This window comes from Sus scrofa, chromosome 15 (genome assembly GCF_054392235.1).
Source record: "Sus scrofa isolate SSC_HxYL_T2T_F1_AM1 chromosome 15, Sscrofa_HxYL_maternal_Yorkshire_Landrace_v2.0, whole genome shotgun sequence".
Lineage (NCBI taxonomy): Eukaryota > Metazoa > Chordata > Mammalia > Artiodactyla > Suidae > Sus > Sus scrofa.
Window position 1 is genome coordinate 140,819,865 of NC_139397.1, and position 18,347 is coordinate 140,838,211.

Genomic DNA, 18,347 nt, shown 5'->3' on the forward strand with positions numbered 1-18,347 from the left:
GCAGCTGGAAAGAACCACTCCTTTCAGGGAAGTGAAATGCAAACATTTCACACTCCATTGTCCCCCATGAAGGAAGGACTTGGGAGTCTTACTTTGCAGATGAATCATTTTAAAAGGCTCCCTCTCATTGGTATAGAAATTAGTTTTTGATATAGAGAATGGGTAGGTTATTGCCTTAGACAGATATATACAGCTGCCAGTTTGTTTATCATGCAACAGTTTAGAAAGTAGTCACTCCTGCACGTGGTTCTTACCTTGGGATCACCAGAGGAGAACATGCTGATGTAGTTGTTAACCATTTTAAACACAAAACCTCGGTCCATAAATGTAAAGCAGCGCTAAAAATAAAATAAAATTCTAAATTCAGACATTTTTACTTTAAGGATCATTAGAAATGTTAGGAAAGATATGTAAATATATGAAAGTAAAATCACGTTTAACTAAATGTGGTGTATAATAAATGTTTTAAAAATCTCTGCAATATACTTAGCACTCATCCACATGACAATTAATTAAAATACTAGATATAATACACATACCAGAAAGTTACAAACCCATACTTATCAATTTCCTAAAGCAGCTCTTGGAGCTTTGCAATGAATTATTATTGCCCTTTCCTTTTAATAAAGTTTTAGCATTTTCTTGTCTATTTTTCAAACCACTTAGTTATATTTTATTACTGTTTTTTTTTAATAGTTCGATTCCACAGTTCCTCAGGTGAAGATCCTTTGCTGTACAAAATCCAGTAGGGACAGGGGTGGCAGCGTCAGATCAGGAAAACTTTCCAAAATCTCACTGGCCTCCTTCATCAGAACAGCTTTTCTTTTCAGCCAAGGCAGCTTGAATTTGAAGAGTGAAGGGAAGAGATCCTCAGATTTCTATCAGTGAGCTGCTCACTATGTCTCTTATTCTGTCTTCAAACTCTCTTAACTGTAACAAGGCGAGTCTTAAAGAGTCTCTGGGGTTGGAGGAATCAGGTAAGCATCCAAGTTGGCACAGCACCCGTTCTCTCTCCCAAAGACCAATGGCCATGCAACCGGTAACCAAGCTACAGTGGCCAATGATTGCACTGAAAAAGTGTGAGGGAGGCATGGACCATCTTTACTGAAGTGATATATTGGGGAATTGCTCTAACAGGATGGCCTATGGAGGTCATCCCTGTGTGTGCGTTTCATTTGATCCACCCACGTGTGTGAGCACACCTACCACATGGTGAATTTCTCAGCTGCTACACCATTCAGTACAGAAGGCTTCTTTCTTATCCAAAGAGTTCAGTGTGGTTCATTGTAATGGCTTTGCATTTCTATCTTTTCTTCCTTTTTTTGGCTGCATCTACAGCGTACAGAAGTTCTTGGGCCAGGAGTCTAACCTGAGCCACAGCTGTGACCCAAGCCACAGAATGTATATGCTGGATCCTTAACCCAATGAGCCACCAAGGAACTCCCATGGCTTTTCATTTCATTTCATTTCTTTTTTCTTTTTGTCTTTCTGTCTTTTTTAGGGCTGCACTCATGGCATATGGAGGTTCCCAGGCGAGGGGTTCAATTGGAGCTGTAGCTGTCAGTTTACACCAGGGCCACAGCAATGCAGGATCTGAGCCTTGTCTGCGACCTACACCACAGCTCATGGCAACGCTAGATCCTTAACCCACTGAGTGAGGCCAGAGATTGAACCTGCATCCTCATGGATGCCAGTCAGGTTTGTTAACAGCTGAGCCACGATGGGAACTTCAGGCTTTGCATTTCTTAATCTCTCCTCAATGCGACAAACAAATTTCTTTTCTCAGAAAGGACTGGGCATAAAATCTTTTATAGGTAGTACATCCAGTAGAAAGTCTCAACTTGAAAGATACAATTTTATACTAAAAAAATCACTTTTTCTCCCTTTCCCTTTTTCTCTTCTAGTTAAGATGATGTATCTAATAATTTTTACAGAGTTTTCTTAAGCTTTCTATATCAAATAAATTCCATCAAGACTACAATTTGAAAACAATGCTTGAACAATGGATTTTTTAATGTACAATATATTAACGTTTCCATTTTAAACATCACATAAAAGTACTGTTTTCAGTTTTCAGTTCATGAATCTACATATTTGTTTATCTGTTGTAAATACATACTTTTTACTCACAGACTTCACCAAACCACTGGTATCACCCTTAGCTTTATACTTTGTGACTTTTTTCATCTTGGACACTTTTAATTTGCCCTCATGTTGAACACTCGTTTATGCACCACCAGAAGCAACCGGTGCATAAATGAGCTCCAGGAAAGACATATATTTATTCTAATAAATACAGAGCATTAAGCCAAAGAGGGTCCTTTTTAAGAAACTTGCTTATGCAACATTTTGTTTGTTTGTTTGTTTTGTTTCATTTTGCAAGTTAGGGAAGAATATTGCAGATGTTTCTTAAATATAATTTGCTTACAAACTGGACAGTGTGTCATTTTTTCCAAATTTCCTTCTCCATCAAGCACTTCAAATAAACTACTAGCATGGTAATCAACTTTATTCTCATAGGTCTTAAAATATGGTAGAAAACTAAAGTATTTTTTTTTTCTCCTTTACTCTCTTCCTTCTTAACCCTGATTGTTTCTTTCTTTTTCTGGAAGCAAGAAAAAAGCAAAAATAAGAGGCAAACTACTGAAAAAAAAAATTCAAGATGAGAACAAATACAGTACACATGTTTGAAATAGTCTGTAACACATTAAAAAAGAAATTAGACTGGATTAAAACTTACCAAAGACAATTTGGGCTAATTTTTTGTTTATGGACATAGCCTCTTAGCTTTATGTTATTAGTATGTATTTATAAATTCTCACACCTATTCTGATGTCTATTGTAAAGAAATAAGAAACGTGGCTTCACCAAGTTTACAATAGTTGAGAAAAAGAAGGAATAGAAGAAAATATCATGTTTCAGGTTGAAAGTATTTCCAGTTAAGTGATATTCTACATTAGCTTTCTTTTGGCTTAAGCATATTTTTCTTCTCAATTCAATATGAATACCTATAATTCAAAGAAATATTGTTAAATATATGTGTGTAAACATATATACACACACACATATATATCCGCTTTATGTTGCTCAATTGATAATTTTCCTTTAATGCGATTAATGCATAATATTTCCATCACGTAAAAAAGAGCATCAAGGTAATATAACACAAATGCTAAGTTCCCAAAAGTTTTCCTAAAGTGGCTATCTGGCATCACTGTTAGAGCTATACCTGGTTCAAAATATCACTTCTAGGACAGAAATGCCTAACAGGATAATATTGCTGCAGTGCAGCTTCTCCTTTAGAGAATCTCATTTTTCTCTTTGAAAATACTTAGAAGTACTACATTTGGCAACACTCAAGTGTTTCTCTAACCTTGGTTTTTGTTCTATGTGACTCCAAATTGGAAAAAGTATCAAAAAGCAGGAAAGATGTATAGATGAAAATATTCATCTAATACTGGTAGTTTGGATGCTTCATCCTAAATAATGCTGTGTCTCAATTAACACTTAGTGTATCTCACAACCACTATCACAGAAGCTTGAAAGGAAGTATGATCTTGAATGGAAGTTTTACCTTAAGAAATCTGGCCACGCTGTGGTTTGCCCTTCTTGTTTCTTCAAGTGCATCTTTGTTTTTCCATGTCACATGGTCAGACAGGACCATAACAAGATTGTCCAATTCATTTTGGTAAGATTCAGGGAATCTTTGAGGCCGAGAAAGCTACAGAGAGAATGGATTATTTCTTTATAATGTAGCCTATGAAATACTAAGCCTAGAAAATATAAACTGTAAGACTTACCAATATCATCGAAACAAAAAGAGTCCTTTTGAAAACTTGAAAGCAATAATAAAATAGAAGCCCTTTTGGAAGTTTCCATTGTGGCTCAGTGGAAAGGAGCCTGACTAGTATCCATGGGGATGTGGGTTTGATCCCTGGCCTTGCACAGTGGGTTAAAGATCTGGCACTGTCCTGAGCTGTGGTGTGGGTCACAGACGAGGCTCGGATCCAGCATTGCCATGGCTGTGGTGTAGGCCGGCAGCTGTGGCTCTGATTAGACCCCTAGCCTGGGAACTTCCACATACCATGGGTGCTGCCATGAAAAAAAAAAAAAAAAAAAAGAGGCACTTTTAATTTATTTCAAGGTGGTAATTTCCATCATTTTCATTTAATGTTTCCTTCTACATTACATTTTTCACTTTTTCATTATGAAGTACATTTTTCACTTTTTCATTACAAAGTAAATTATATGAATTGCACACTATTCAGACAATGTAGAAATGTAACAATTTTTTCATAACCTCTCACATCTTGGAGTTCCCGTGGTGGCTCAGTGGTTAACGAATCCGACTAGGAACCATGGGGTTGCAGGTTCGATCCCTGGCCTTGCTCTGTGGGTTAAGAATCTAGCTTTGTCAAGAGCTGTGGTGTAGGTTGCAGACGAGGCTCAGATCCCGCGTTGCTGTGGCTGTGCTGTAGGCTGGCGGCTACAGATCCAATTAAACCCCTAGCCTGGGAACCTCCATATGCCCTAGAAAAAGACCAAAGACAAATAAATAAATAAATATAACCTCTCACATCTTAATTCCCCTCCCTTCCCTCTCGGGAAATAACTATACTCAGGAAATAACTATAGTTTAATGAATGTTATTCTACGTTTGCTTTGACACACAATTCTCTATTTAATTTAAAAGTCAATTATTTGATTTTTTAAAACTAGGAATTCTCTAATAAACAACTTTAACAAACAAGTAAGTGAATAATTGAATGAGTACAGATATTGGTTTGAAATGTCCTCTAAGGAGTAGTGATCCCAGATAGTCCTTTTAAAATTTTCATTTCAATTTTATCGAGATATAATTTACATTTAAAATTATAAGATATTTAAAGCATACACTGTGGTATTTTGATACACATGTAGATTGTGAAAGAATTACTCCTTCCCATCTAGTTAATTAAGTCACCCATCAGCTCACATGCATATTTTGAGGGGGAGAACATTTACGTTCTGCTCTCTTAGCTAATTTCAATTATACAATACAGGGTTATCAACTAAAGTCATTATGTTTTCCATTGGATGCTCAAACCTCATTCATCTTATAGCTGGTCTTAAAGTGGTCCTAGCATCTGCCACAGTAGGTGCCGGTAGGACTTCCCGGTCAAGATGCTTTTGTCATAAGATAAAAAATGATCTTGCCATGAGATTACAAAATACACACACTGTAGAAGCCCCTAAAGACTGCTTTCAGGTCCAGGAATCCACTCCTGTTTGAGCTCCTGCACATAAGGGGAAAGCTTCAGGCAGCTGAGATTTCTCACCTCAGTCTATACTTGATGAGTTTTCACAGCCCCTTTGCATCAGATGGGTAAGATTCATTCATCTTTACATGTTGACTTTAAAATTAGACTCATATTTTCATTATAGATCGATACAGAAAATGAAGAATTAGGCTGAACAATATTTTCTAAAATTCTGAGCACCCAGTCTTCCAGGGTGCAAGAATAAAAACCATGGAGGCTAAACTTACAGAAACTGCATGGAACAAACAGTGATTAACTGTCAGATGCTGGAGCTAGCTTGGACTGGCTTTTTTTTAGCCATTTTACCAGGACTCCACTGTATAGGCATTTTTGAAGATCTCATGGTTATACTATATATATTTAAAGCTTGTTGTTGAAATCAAATTTAATTAACCACAAATAAACCTAGTGGCTTTAACTACATACATCATATTTCATTCTGTTCCATATACCTTGGGACATAGGGGTAAACAGTTCACCTATGAAAGCAACAATCACTTTTTCAATCAAGCACATTTATAGTTTTCCTCTCCATTGTGTTACTCCTCGAAGATACACTACACACATCACTGCCAACATTTTCTTCACGCAGACGTTTGAAATTCCCTCTGTTCCTTCCCCTTTTGGCCCTCCTTTCAAATTCCCCTTGTGGCCTACTCCTACTCTTATTTTATTTATTGTTTTCCTTTTTTGGCTGCCCTGCGCCATATGGAGTTTTGGAGCCACAGTTGCAACACACTGAATCCTTAACCTACTGTGCTGGGCCAGGGATTGAACCTGTGTCCCAGTGCTCCAGGGATAACTCCAATCCTGCTGTGCCATTGAAGGAACTCTGGCCCACTCCCACTCTTAACTCCAAGACATGCTGACTGTAGATTCATGAGTATTAGTTAACCTCTGGAAGTCTATCCCAAGGGCTTGAGGTGGGAGAATTCCTGCACCGAAAACTGGATTTTCTGTCTCAGGACAGGGCAGGAAGGGGAGTGAGGCGACAAGACAGTCAGATCCCAAGTAGCAGAGCAGGAAAGCACTGGAGAACCTGGGCTGTGGACTGGCAAAGGTCACGAGGACCAGGCTCAGAAGGCATGTTAGGGATAAGAGGCTGATGGGAGACAGAAGGGTGTGTACAAGCAATCTTTTGCTACTAGAGCTCAGTGTTGAGAGAACACGCAGCAGTTCCCAGTAAGGAGGAATTCACCATGGACAAGGCCGCAGGGGCGCCGGGGAGGGTCTACCTGCCTCTCAGAGGACGAGACTTCCTCAGATCTCCTTGATGAAGGAATTTTTTTTAACAGAAGAGAAAGCCATCTTCTTCACAATTAAAAAGCAACAACAAAAAATGCGAAAAGCTTTATTGTGAATGCTTTCAAGCCAAATGATGTTATAAAGTCTTTTCCTTCTGCGACTATTAGAAATGGTTAGAGAATTGGAGGGTCATGTGCTCCTGGAAGAAAACTGGGTGAGACCTTGAATCAGTGAAGATAAACTGCTATCCATGATGAGTTCTTTTATTCTTTTTTTTTTTTCTTTTTAGGGCTACACCTGTGGCATATGGAAGTTTCTAGGCTAGGGGCTGAATTGAAGCTGCAGCTATAGGCCTACACCAGAGCCACAGCAATGCAGGATTTGAGCCGAGGCTGCTACCTACACCCCAGCTCATGGCAACGCCAGATCCTTAACCCACTGAACGAGGCCAGGGATTGAATCTGTATCCTCATGGATGCTAGTCGGTTTACCACTGAGCCACAATAGGAACTCCCAGTTCTTTTATTCTCAGGCTGTTCATAAATGTGTTTCGTGGCCCATCTATTTGAGCAGACACATACTGGTGGAAAGTAAAGAATATTAGTCCAATCAATTCTTTTTATAGATGGGAAAACAGGCTCTGAGATGTTAAGTATCTTTTTTTTTTTCTTTTATCATCTAACGTGTTGGTGGCAGAGCAAGGATTACAGCGTTGAGGTTTCCTGATATAGCTTAATAATAGTGATCAGAATCATTCTTATCTTCATGTTTGATTTTCTCTTCCTCCCAGACAGGAGGGTCTTCTCACTAAAAGAGGGAGAGCAGTCATAGCTGAAAGCAAACATAGGACTTCAGAACTAAGAGTCGTGGAATACCAGACTGATTAAATGTGCAGCCAAGCCAGGTCTGTTATGCTTATGCCAAAGCCATGTTTGGAAAGGCCTGAGCTCTGGCAGCATGGATGGGGACATGTGGATGGATGACCCAAGGATGGTGGCTCGGCAGACGTTCCTGACTCCTCAGTACCCCATCCGTCCCTATTAAGAGTCAGCCCTTCTCCCACATGGGAGAACACTGCAAAGATCTCTCCCTGTAGGGCAATAGGCAAACCCTTCAGAAGCTCTGCTCCAGGAGTCCAGGCCCTTAACTGGGGTTGAATCCCAGCTTAACTCAGCCGTGAACCTGCTGGGCCTAATAAAGTAAGGAAGAAAGTATACTTCAAGGAGTTATAAGAATTAGCAGGCATGTGCCAGCAGGAGCTCAGCGGGAATACCATTGAGACTGGATGTTAAGGGTGTTTGATCACAAGGTGGCCAGAATGTCAGAGTGGATAAATTAAAATTCATTGACATAAGGGCACTTTGTCAGGATACAAGCTTAAACGAGAACTCAGGGGATGGACCTCCCCCCACTAGGACCACTCGCAATCAGGACCACTCACTCACTGTTAGGTGGCACTTAGAATCCTGGAGATGGCTCATTTCAAGCAGAATAGAAATGCCTAAGTGGCCCTGGTAGATGATAGGGGAAGGCATAAAGAGGGAGAGAGAGAAGGGCATGTAAGAATTGATCTATGGGCCCAGAAGATTCACCATCCATCAAGGCCATTAAGAAGGTAGTGGGGATAGACATCCCTAAGACCACCCAGTGGCATCTTCCATCTGCAAGTGAGAGAGGCAATCACAGGGCTGGCCACTAACAGCCCTGGGATAAGGAGAGGCCCCGTGATTGTATTTAATCTCCAGGAGCCAGCGGGCTGCGATTATCATAACAAATGGCAAGTCTGGAGAGCAGCCAGGGGTGCTTGACCCTCTGGAGCTGTAGAGCTGGTTAATGATATGTGGAATCCCCAGGGACAAGGCAGGCAGCAAGAAACAATAGCAACGCTAAACATCCACCAAGAAAGCAAGAATGGACGATCAGGAGATGAGGATGTTTGTGCCAATAAATAGCCATGATTCCTTTCTTTGTTCCTGGACCTGGGTCAACTTTCAGATCAGGTACACACTGACGGAAGAGGAGGCAGGGTCCCTAAAAAGCATCCTGCTATACTATAGTAAGTATATACCGTAATGACCCTACCAGTCCTTCTCGAAAGTGACTACACTAGGCAGAGGGGAATACTCAGGTATCTCAGGCACTACTGGACACAAGATCCTAGTTGATATTGCTATCTGGAGACCCAAAGCACCATCATGTCCACCCAGTTGGAGTGGGAACTTACAGGAATAGTCCTGCCTAAAGTTCTGTTAACAATGGGTCCACTGAGTCCAAAGGTCCACTCAATAGCCATTTACCTGCTCCAAATGTGTAATTTGTTTTGACATAATTGGCATTGGGAGTAACAACACAGTGGATGCTTGACCTGTGGAGCTCTCCCGGTGGAGAAGGCCAAGTGGAAGCCACTGCCACTGCCTCTCCCCGACCAGCAATGCAAATGGAGACAGTATCGCTGTCTACCACCCTCCCACCCCACGCAATATGGTTTGATTTAGTCTCTTTGTGGGGGAGGGGCAATGTTGGAGGTTTCCCCTTGGTCTGATTCACAATGGGAACAGACAGAAACATGCGTGGATCTCAGGCGATTTACTTGGGTGCTTCTCGGTCCTCTCTACCCATTTGTCTGAGTATAACGACCAGAGGCTGAGACCACTCTGGGCCCCTTTGGAGTGAGGGTTTGGGTCACAATACAGGTAAGCCACTGAGACCTTCAGAGCTGTGGGCTGAGGGTGCGGGGAATCTAGAATGGCTGGTAGAGGAGGGAGACGATGAGAGCCATGTAGGCTCCTGAGACCGACAATAGTAACAGGAGTTACAGTTAATGGCACTAGGCTCCGTCTTACAAGGGTTCTTTCAGGAAGAGAGGCTCATGGGAACTGGAGAGGAGCAGGTTCATAAACATATGTAATAGGTAGTATAAGTCGTGGACTGTGGACCATGGGTGGTAGCCACGGATGTGTGTTAACTCAGCTATTCCCAAAATCTACTGGGATGAATGAAGTAGCTACTAAGTCTTTGGGACCCACTCACACACTCATGCTAAGGTCACATTCTCTCAGTAATAACTGAACTTCCAGAAGGATCAGAGGCAGACCATCTGCTCAATGCAGGACTTTTCTGATGAACATTCTTTGCTCTCAGCCCACAGGGCAGGCTCTTTCCAGCCAATTCTCCTTCCTTTGCCATCTCCTTCCAAGTCCCTCTGCCTGTCCCCCTTAGCCTTTGGAGCCATTCTGCACTTCTAATTTTGTCCCGGCATCTGCTTCTGAAGAACCTGTATGGACACACACAATCCTATCTCCCATTTAAAAGGAAATGAAGGCGTTCCCGTTGTGGCTCAGTGGTTAACGAATCTGACTAGCATCCATGAGGATATAGGTTTGATCCCTGGCCTTGCTCAGTGGATTAAGGATCCGGCATTGCCGGGCGGGAGCTCTGGTGTAGTTCGCAGACGTGGCTCAGATCCTGCATTGCTGTGGCTGTGGCTGTGGCAGGCAGCTACAGCTCTGATTCAACCCCTAGCCTGGGAATCTCCATATGCCACGGGTGCGGCCCTAAAAAGCAAAAAAAAAAAAAAAAAAAAAGGAAATGAATATAAATTGCTAAGGTTTACAAAGCAAGTAAAAATGGAAATAATGAGAGCATATTCATGAGTGTAATTGTTTTATATTATTGTATTATCTGTGATCTTACCTGAATTTTATTTGTGTCAATCAAGTGCTGTGCCATTGATTTCAGGATAATTGCAAAGAAGAACCAGGAATGCTGTTAGGAAAGTGAAAGATGACAAGAAATCTGTTATCTTATGGCAAAAGAATGATCCTTCTCCCCAATGTGTGATATTATAAAATCCTTATCTTAAAATGCATTCTTTGGAAATAAGTGTATCAGAGGAATAACAGATGTCTCCAGTATGTTAGGATCAGCTTTAAAAGTTCTGTCGGTGAAAGCAAATGCCAGCTATTTCTGTCCCTCAGTCATCTCAAAGACTGTTTAAACTAAAACAAGATCCTGGTTTACCCGACATGGCTGATTAGACAGTTGTCTAAGGAGATGCCTATTCATCAAGTGTTCCGTTTGTTTCACTTAGTTAAACAAAACTAAGCAAAACTTTGAATGTTAAAAAAGTTTGTCACAGCAAGCCCACCCCTAACATTTTCAGGGATAAAAAAGGCAAAAGTATAAATGGAAGCCATGTGTGTAATAAAAGTTCCAAGTCAAGCTTATGAAGTGTTAAATAAAATACATGGGATCCTCTTATCTTGACAAACATAACTTCCTGACAGCTTGGAAGGTTGTACAGAGTGTGGGGACACAGGGAGAGAAGGTCCCTGGCCCACACCCTCTTCTCACCAAGCCTCTGCCCTACACTTGAGGGGCCCAGTGCAGGTGTGACTGTTCAGCCCCTACATCCATTCGAGTGCTGTCCACAAACCAGTCCCTCTGCCCACCTTGGGTCTGGGGCTGCACTCAGGCAACCAGACTTCCCCTCTGAAGAATGAACTTAGGAAAGAGGTCTAAGCAAGCCCAGGAATAAACCTACAAGCTCCTGAGGTGGGGCTCCCAGGGATCCTGGTAGGTCCCGAAGGGGAGGAGGTAGGAGGCTCCCAGAGGCTATTTCTCTTGGCTACTATCATCCCTTTTCCAATCAGGAGGGGAGCATTTGGAGAAGACCACCACACAGGATGAAGCCCCTCTTTCTTGAGTCTAAGGATCTTCCTTGGCCCAGATAAAAAAGTACACATCATATACGGACCGTTTTGAGAACACGCCTCTCTGATCCTTTCCCTCCCCAACCTGTCCATGACAACTGCGAATTTTGTGATAATTATTCCTCGCTTTACTTCATAGTGTTATCTCCAGTATTACACACGAGAGCAATATCTAGTTTTGCCTGCCTCTGAACTTGGCATAAATGGAATCACCCTGTATGTATTCTCTTGTGGTTACCTCTTTAACTCAACAAATTCTTTCTGAGGTCCATTTATGTTGAGCTATGTAGTTGGGGGGGTACTACCTTGTCACCACATCATATAGGTCATCCCAATTCACTTCTCTGCTCTGCTGTCATGGGCATTTGAATTACCTCCAACTTTAGACTTTTACAAACCATGCTGTTAAGAACTTTTGAGTGTTTAGTCCTAACGCTACAAGATTGACTGAGATGAAGTCCCCAAGAAATAGCAAACAACAACAACAACAAAAAGACAAAAAATAAAAATAAAAAAAAAAATAAAAAAAATAAAAGGAGTTCCCGTCGTGGCGCAGTGGTTAACGAATCCGACTAGGAACCATGAGGTTGCGGGTTTGGTCCCTGCCCTTGCTCAGTGGGTTAACGATCCGGCGTTGCTGTGAGCTGTGGTGTAGGTTGCAGACGCGGCTCGGATCCCGCGTTGCTGTGGCTCTGGCGTAGGCCGGTGGCTACAGCTCCGATTCAACCCCTAGCCTGAGAACCTCCATATGCCGCGGGAGCGGCCCAAGAAATAGCAACAACAACGACAAAAGACAAAAAAAAAAAAAAAAAAAAAAAAAGATTGACTGAGATGAGGCAGAGGTGACGTTTAAGCTCTAAAAGGGCAGCTTTGGCTTAAAAAGGGGTCACTTCTTAGTAAACGTGATATTGGAAATGAAATTCATATGGTGGGGAATATTTAATTAGCACAAGGCACCCCCAATCTTGTCCAAAATGATATTTTTAACCATCATGCCAAATGTTCTAACATTTGCCTCTTAATGTCTCTTTTTCTCTTTTTTGGCCACATCGGCAATGTGTGGGCATTCCAGGGCCGGGGATAGAACCCCAACCCCCAGCAGTGACAACATCAGATTTTTAACCTACTTAGCCACCAGGAAACTCCCATTTGCCTCTTAATTTAACTGAGACCTGTCATTCTCCCCACTTCAGCACTCTGTCCTGCCTCCACTATTCAGGTCAAATCCACCAGGACTAATCCCACTGAACTCTGCCTCGGTTCATGTCTGAAAAACAGAAGAAGGCCCCCTCCTCTTCTGCCCACTGATCTCGCTCAGCAGCTGTGCATTTCCCTTGTATCTGTATATCTCACTGCTTCCCATCTTGTGAAACCCTCCCACCATACCTTTGGTCTGGAATACCTGGACTATCACCAGCGAAATCTCCCGAAGATGCAGTTTATCCTCCAAACATTCCTTTTGCCTTGTCTTTTAACTCAACGCTGACTCTCCCTTCTTCTCCAGGCAGACAGCCCTTTCTAGCACCCCTGTCTCCACCCCACATCTCACCTCAGTCTATTCTTTACCCAACCATCAGAGTCACCCTTTCAAACCAAGGTCAGCTCGAGGCAGTTCTCTGTTCAGAACCCTCTAACAGCTTCTGATTTCTCTGAGTGGAAGCCAAGGCCCTTGCAATGGCACACAGGCCTTAGGCTACCTGCCAAACCTCCTGTTGCCCCTCTGACTTCATCTTGCCTCCTCTCTTCTTTGCTCATGTGGCTCCAGCCACACTGGCCTCCCTGCAGCCAGGCATCCGTCTTATGACTTTGTATAGGTCTTCCCTCTATTTTTATTTATTTATTTAAATTTTTTTTTCCCAGAGAATAAATGTATTTGAATAACATGACTTTTTAATAAGCTAATATTAACTTAAATTTTTCTTTTTAGAATAAGTCAAGTCCTTTTTATGGTGGATTATTACACTCTTATTCTTTTTTTTTTCTACTTTATTTATTTATTTATTTTAAATAGAAGTAGAGTCGACCTACAATATTATATTAGTTTCAACATAAAGATTCAATATTTTTATAGGTTATACTCTGTATAAAGTTATAAAATATTGGTGATATTCCCTGTGCTTTACCGTACAGCCTTGTAACTGATTTATTTTATACCTAGCAGTTTGTAGCCCTTAATCGCCTTCACTTATTTTGCCCCTTCCTCCACTTTTCTCCCCTCTGGTAAGCACTAGTTTGTTCTCTGTATCACTGAGTCTATTTCTGTTTTGTTATATATTTTTGTTCATTTTATTTTTTTCCATTACACATATAACCAAAAGACATTTTAATACCTGTGCCACCATGGATGGACCTGGAGGGGATTGTGCTTTGTGAAATAAATCAGACAAAGACAAATACTCTGTGTTTTCCTCTCTACCTTTAATGTTCTTCCCTAAACATCCCCCCGGCCAGCTCCTTCGCTTCTGTCCCATTTTTTGCTCAGGTGTAACCTTCTCCACAAGCTCTATCCTGACCATTTAAAAAAGTCATTTATTTATTTATTTTCTTTTTATGGCTGCACCTGCAGCATGTGGACGTTTCCAGGCTAGGGACTGAACTGGAGCTCTAGCTGAGGCCTACGCCACAGACACAGCAACACCAGATCTGAGTTGCCTCTGTGTCCTAAGCCACAGCTTGCAGCAATGCTGGATCCTTAACGTAGTGAGCGAGGCCAGGGATGGAACCTGCCTCCTCAGGGACACTATATCAGGTTCTTAACCTGCTGAGCCACAACGGGAACTCCCTGACCATTCTATTTAAAACTGCAAACCTCACCCTGAACTCTCGGCACTCCTAATTCCTCTTTCCTTTTCCCATGCTACTTCTCACTGCCTAAACACAAGATTTAACTAATTTTGTTATTATGTGTGTAGTTTATTATTTTTATTCCCCAGTAGAATGTAAGCTTCCCAAGGTCAGGGACATTTATTCTATTTCCTAACGCAGGTCAAGAGCTGAGGGTAGTGAAGCTGGTGAGGAAGGGACTCTATAGAAGGAACACATTTGTTGGATGAACTGAATGAAAATACTTATATGGCTAATTTAAATCAAAACAAACTGCTCGGCCTGGGATAATTTGATTTTAGTGAACAGATGTTTATGCTTATTGATCCAGGCTTCAGACTTCCCTTCTAGCTCCTTACCAATCAATCATCGACCTATCCAGTCATGAGAGATAATTAATTTAGCAGGGAACTCAATTGCCTAGTCTGTACAGTTTAGAGTTATCTCTTTATAAGCTTCTCACCGTCTTTTCTTTATGTTCCCACAAAGGCATGGGTTTCAACTTTTTGGGGTCAAAGAGTTGTTTTTCTGCTTTCTCTCTGCTGTCAGTATATTATTCATTAATACATCATTAATCCTTTTGTTGGCTTTTTCCTCTTACTGTGCTTAAAAACCCAATAAACTTTATTTTTGATACACTTAGCAGTTTTGAATGTTTCAGGTCCTTCTTAATAGTCATTCATTCTGTCTTTAGGCCAAAGGACTTAACTTGTGTCTATTCTACTTTTTAAGATGATCTGCTCTCTGGACATGGATCTCTTTTGCTTAATATTTCCATATGCTCACGTTTCAACATGAAGCTGACACCAGAAACTCTAAGGAAACTGATCCATAAAAATCGATGACTCCTATCACCTTCAGGGTTAAGAGCAAGTCGTCTCTCATATTAACAAGGAAAGGGCTGTTTTTAAATTCTTTACCTTCAGGACATGCTTGACTGTTGGGAAGTCATTTGACTTCAAAAGACCAGTCACATTTTTAGCCAGTTCCTCGTGTATAGTTCTCTCCTTGCATGCCGTGGTCTTGAACACGAACTGAAGAAAATCCAAAAAGTGGAAAAAAAGTTAAATACTTAAAAAAGAAACAAAGCTCCAAAAATTATGTTCCATGAACAATTCATGTCTCAAAATGATCTGCTCATGCCGGATTTTGTCATGAATAAAGGGAGACCCAATGATAAGTGTAATACACACCTGCTCCTATTTAGGGCTTTGCACAGGTAGGGCCTTGCTCACCTAAGCTCTCCCTGAAACTCTTGGTCAAAATCAAAAAGAAGAGGTGGAGAGCAATTTAGCGGGTTTGAGGGAACATGGAGGGCTTTGACCCACTTACTTAGGATACATTTCCCCTTCTCCTTCCTTCCACTGGCAACAGGTGGGTGGCATGGTAGCATTTCTTCATCCTGAAAGGGTAGAGCGCCCACTCAAATAGCCAAGTGGGGAAGCAGGCGCCTTCCAGAGGCCAGTAGGTGAGTTCCCCACAAGCCCAGGGTCCACTGCCATCTCATGTTCAGACATAGCAATCAACAGGTTCATAGGCATTGGCTGTCAGCAAGATAAGAAATGCTGCTTGCTTTTTTTCTTAAAAGGCTGGTTCTGGTATGCACCACTGAGTGCATATCATGGTTTAATTTTCCATGTTTCTTTGTATAGTTTAAGCATCAATTCATGCACACATATTTAAAATACAAAATGCTATGACTGACATAATATTTTACTTATGAGTTAGGTTTGCCTCAAGGAAGGTCATTTCTTCACAGCATTCACAATTCGGACTTCACTATAATCAAGGGTGAAGGCAGGCAAGAAATACAAAGCCGAAGCACTTTGTATTTGGGTCTGTAGTTACTTCTTTGGACTTAAGGCATTGATACCCAAATCATCTTAAGGGGGCCTGACTTCTCCAAGTTCATCCCACAGGAGAAAAAAAAGGTTAAGAGAGGCATGAAACTAGCTAACATTAAGAATAGTATGATTTTCCCCCCTCATAGATTAAGAGTTATGCGAGGGCAAGGTCATCATCAGCTATCCAATCCCATGCGTAGTAATTTAGCTCCAAAAACATTTCAACGAAAGATGACATTTTACAAGTGTTTTGGATAGAACATAGCAGCTCCACAAATTGCTGTAAACCATGGCATTTAATTAGATCGACTTTAGACATACATCTTTGAAAAAGATATGGTGTATGTGTGTATTTTGGATATTGTAGATGGAGTGAGTTAGCAGCACTGAGCACCACTGAACTTGAAATGGTGTTTAGTTTATTTCTGAATAAATATAAATTATATCACATCTTTCAAGGATATCAAAGCATGAATTGGTCCCAGTTTTCATTATACTCTTAGGAGGGGCTTGATTTTTTTTTTTTTTTTCTTTTTCTAGCTGTACCTGCAGCATATGGAAGTTTCCAGGCCAGGGGTAGAATCCGAGCCACAGCTGCGATGCGAGCTGTTGCAGAGACAATGCTGGAGCCTTAATCTGCTGCACCACATTAAGTTAACTATTTAAACTTAAATAGAATCTAGTTTTCCACTTGCTACTTTAGTGCTCTTCCCAGAGCAAAATTCCAATTGGTTATATTTATCAGGCTGTATTTGTTTTAGATACATAAAGTTGTGTTAGAAAATATCTTTAGGTATCATTATCAGCTGAAATTCCACATAGGTGTATTTTGGATTTGAACCACTTCAAAGCAGACTAAATAAGCAAGCTCATATATTACAAAATCAAGTGGGATCATCAGGATATTTCCAACATCCTGATTAAAAACAAAGCCCTTCTAGGATGCATTTCCAGTGCATCTCTCCAAGAGCATCATAGATAGCTTCTGAGAGCTGATTTAAGGTTCTCATCAGGAACTAGCCTCAGCTGTCACAAAAATAGTCAGAAGAGTAGTGGATTCTCAATGCAATTTTCAGTGATCCCACTGGAATGGGGGTAATTTCATGTACTGTGGGGTGGGTTTTTTTTTTTTTTTTCCTTCTCAACCCCTTTGGAGATTGAAATGGAAAACTGGAGTAAGGTGGAGAGAGTGAAAATTCTATAGATAACTCTGTTGAATGGTAAATTCATCAATATTCTATAAAAATAAGTTACAACTCTATCTTACACAGGAGCAAACTAAAAAAGCATTGGTAGGTGGAATTGACCTCCTGCAATTGAACTGTAGATCTTATTGTGTAAGATTATACCATAGGGAAATTATTGTGAAGGAACTATTTTAGGCATATGGGCTATTTTAAGGAAGGGCAAACACTCATACTTTGGTATCTGGGAAGACACCTCACATTTCTAATATTTCTAACAGGTTAAAAAAAACCCTGTAAATATATAACTATAATGAGAAAAAATTCCTCACTGATGGTATCTCAGAGGGGTTTATGCCAGCATAAAATTTCTAGTTATTTCTTTTTATAAGAGCATTTCTATCCCAAGCTTTTAGTACAAAAGACTGCAAATTCTTCTCTAGTCATATTTCTAGACACCTAAAATATATGAGTACATGTCTATTCGTATATATTAATGAAATATAGACTTTTAATTAAAGGTCTATCTCTCTAAAAGATATATCTGTGCAAAAAAAAAATATAATTTAGGTCCTCTGTGCATTATTAAGGAATTTAAGGTACTTTATCTCTGGATGGGTTTTTTCCTTCTCATTCAAGAAGATGACCTTTAGGCTGGAACTATAATATGTAAACATCATCACAAGTTCACTGGCATTAAATCACAGGCCAACTGAAAATGAGAATATAACGTTTGACGAAGGCCACCGGAGGAAGCAGTGCACACCAATGAAATGGGCTGGTGGTTCATGCCAGAGGAGAAAAGACTTAACATACCAGAAGCAGGTACAAATATATAGTAACTGGGAAAATGAAATAATGCCTGAGAAAACAATAAAAAGAGCTAAGAAAACATTACAGAAGAAACACAGCGCATTCAACAAACCAACAGGAAACGTCTTCCTTGAACTTCGGGAATTTCATTTATTTGTAAGGTTGACTTCAGAGGATAATGCTTTTGCTTTCTCCTCTATCTCTTTCTTTGCTCTCTCTCCCCATATAAATATTCATCTGCACACGGACACATTATTTATACATTTACACACTGAAATAATACATCGAGCCCATCAGTGCAAAGAGATGGAATTCCAAGTAGCGATGGGGAATGTTTGCCCTGACTGTGGTGGGCATCAACCAGCTAAAGGGGGAAACTTCCCACTTAGTGCAGACAGGAAATGAGACAAGCCACACAGCACAAGG

The 18,347-nt window shown here is 40.8% G+C and overlaps 1 protein-coding gene across 50 annotated transcripts in view; it reads right to left on the bottom strand.

Annotated features, from left to right (window-relative positions):
- Positions 1 to 18,347, bottom strand: part of DOCK10 (dedicator of cytokinesis 10) — a 276,098-nt gene that overhangs the window by 49,830 nt on the left and 207,921 nt on the right. For all 50 annotated transcript variants that reach the window (XR_014830527.1, XR_014830528.1, XR_014830525.1 and 47 more), the window contains exons 26-29: positions 15,001 to 15,114; positions 10,239 to 10,310; positions 3,575 to 3,721; positions 255 to 338 (exon numbers count right to left, since the gene is read on the bottom strand). Coding sequence is in view for 38 of the 50 variants with exons in the window: in XM_085001312.1 (XP_084857438.1) it covers positions 255 to 338; positions 3,575 to 3,721; positions 10,239 to 10,310; positions 15,001 to 15,114 (417 nt within the window). In the remaining 12 variants the exon portion in view is untranslated. The remainder of the gene's footprint in view (positions 1 to 254; positions 339 to 3,574; positions 3,722 to 10,238; positions 10,311 to 15,000; positions 15,115 to 18,347) is intronic.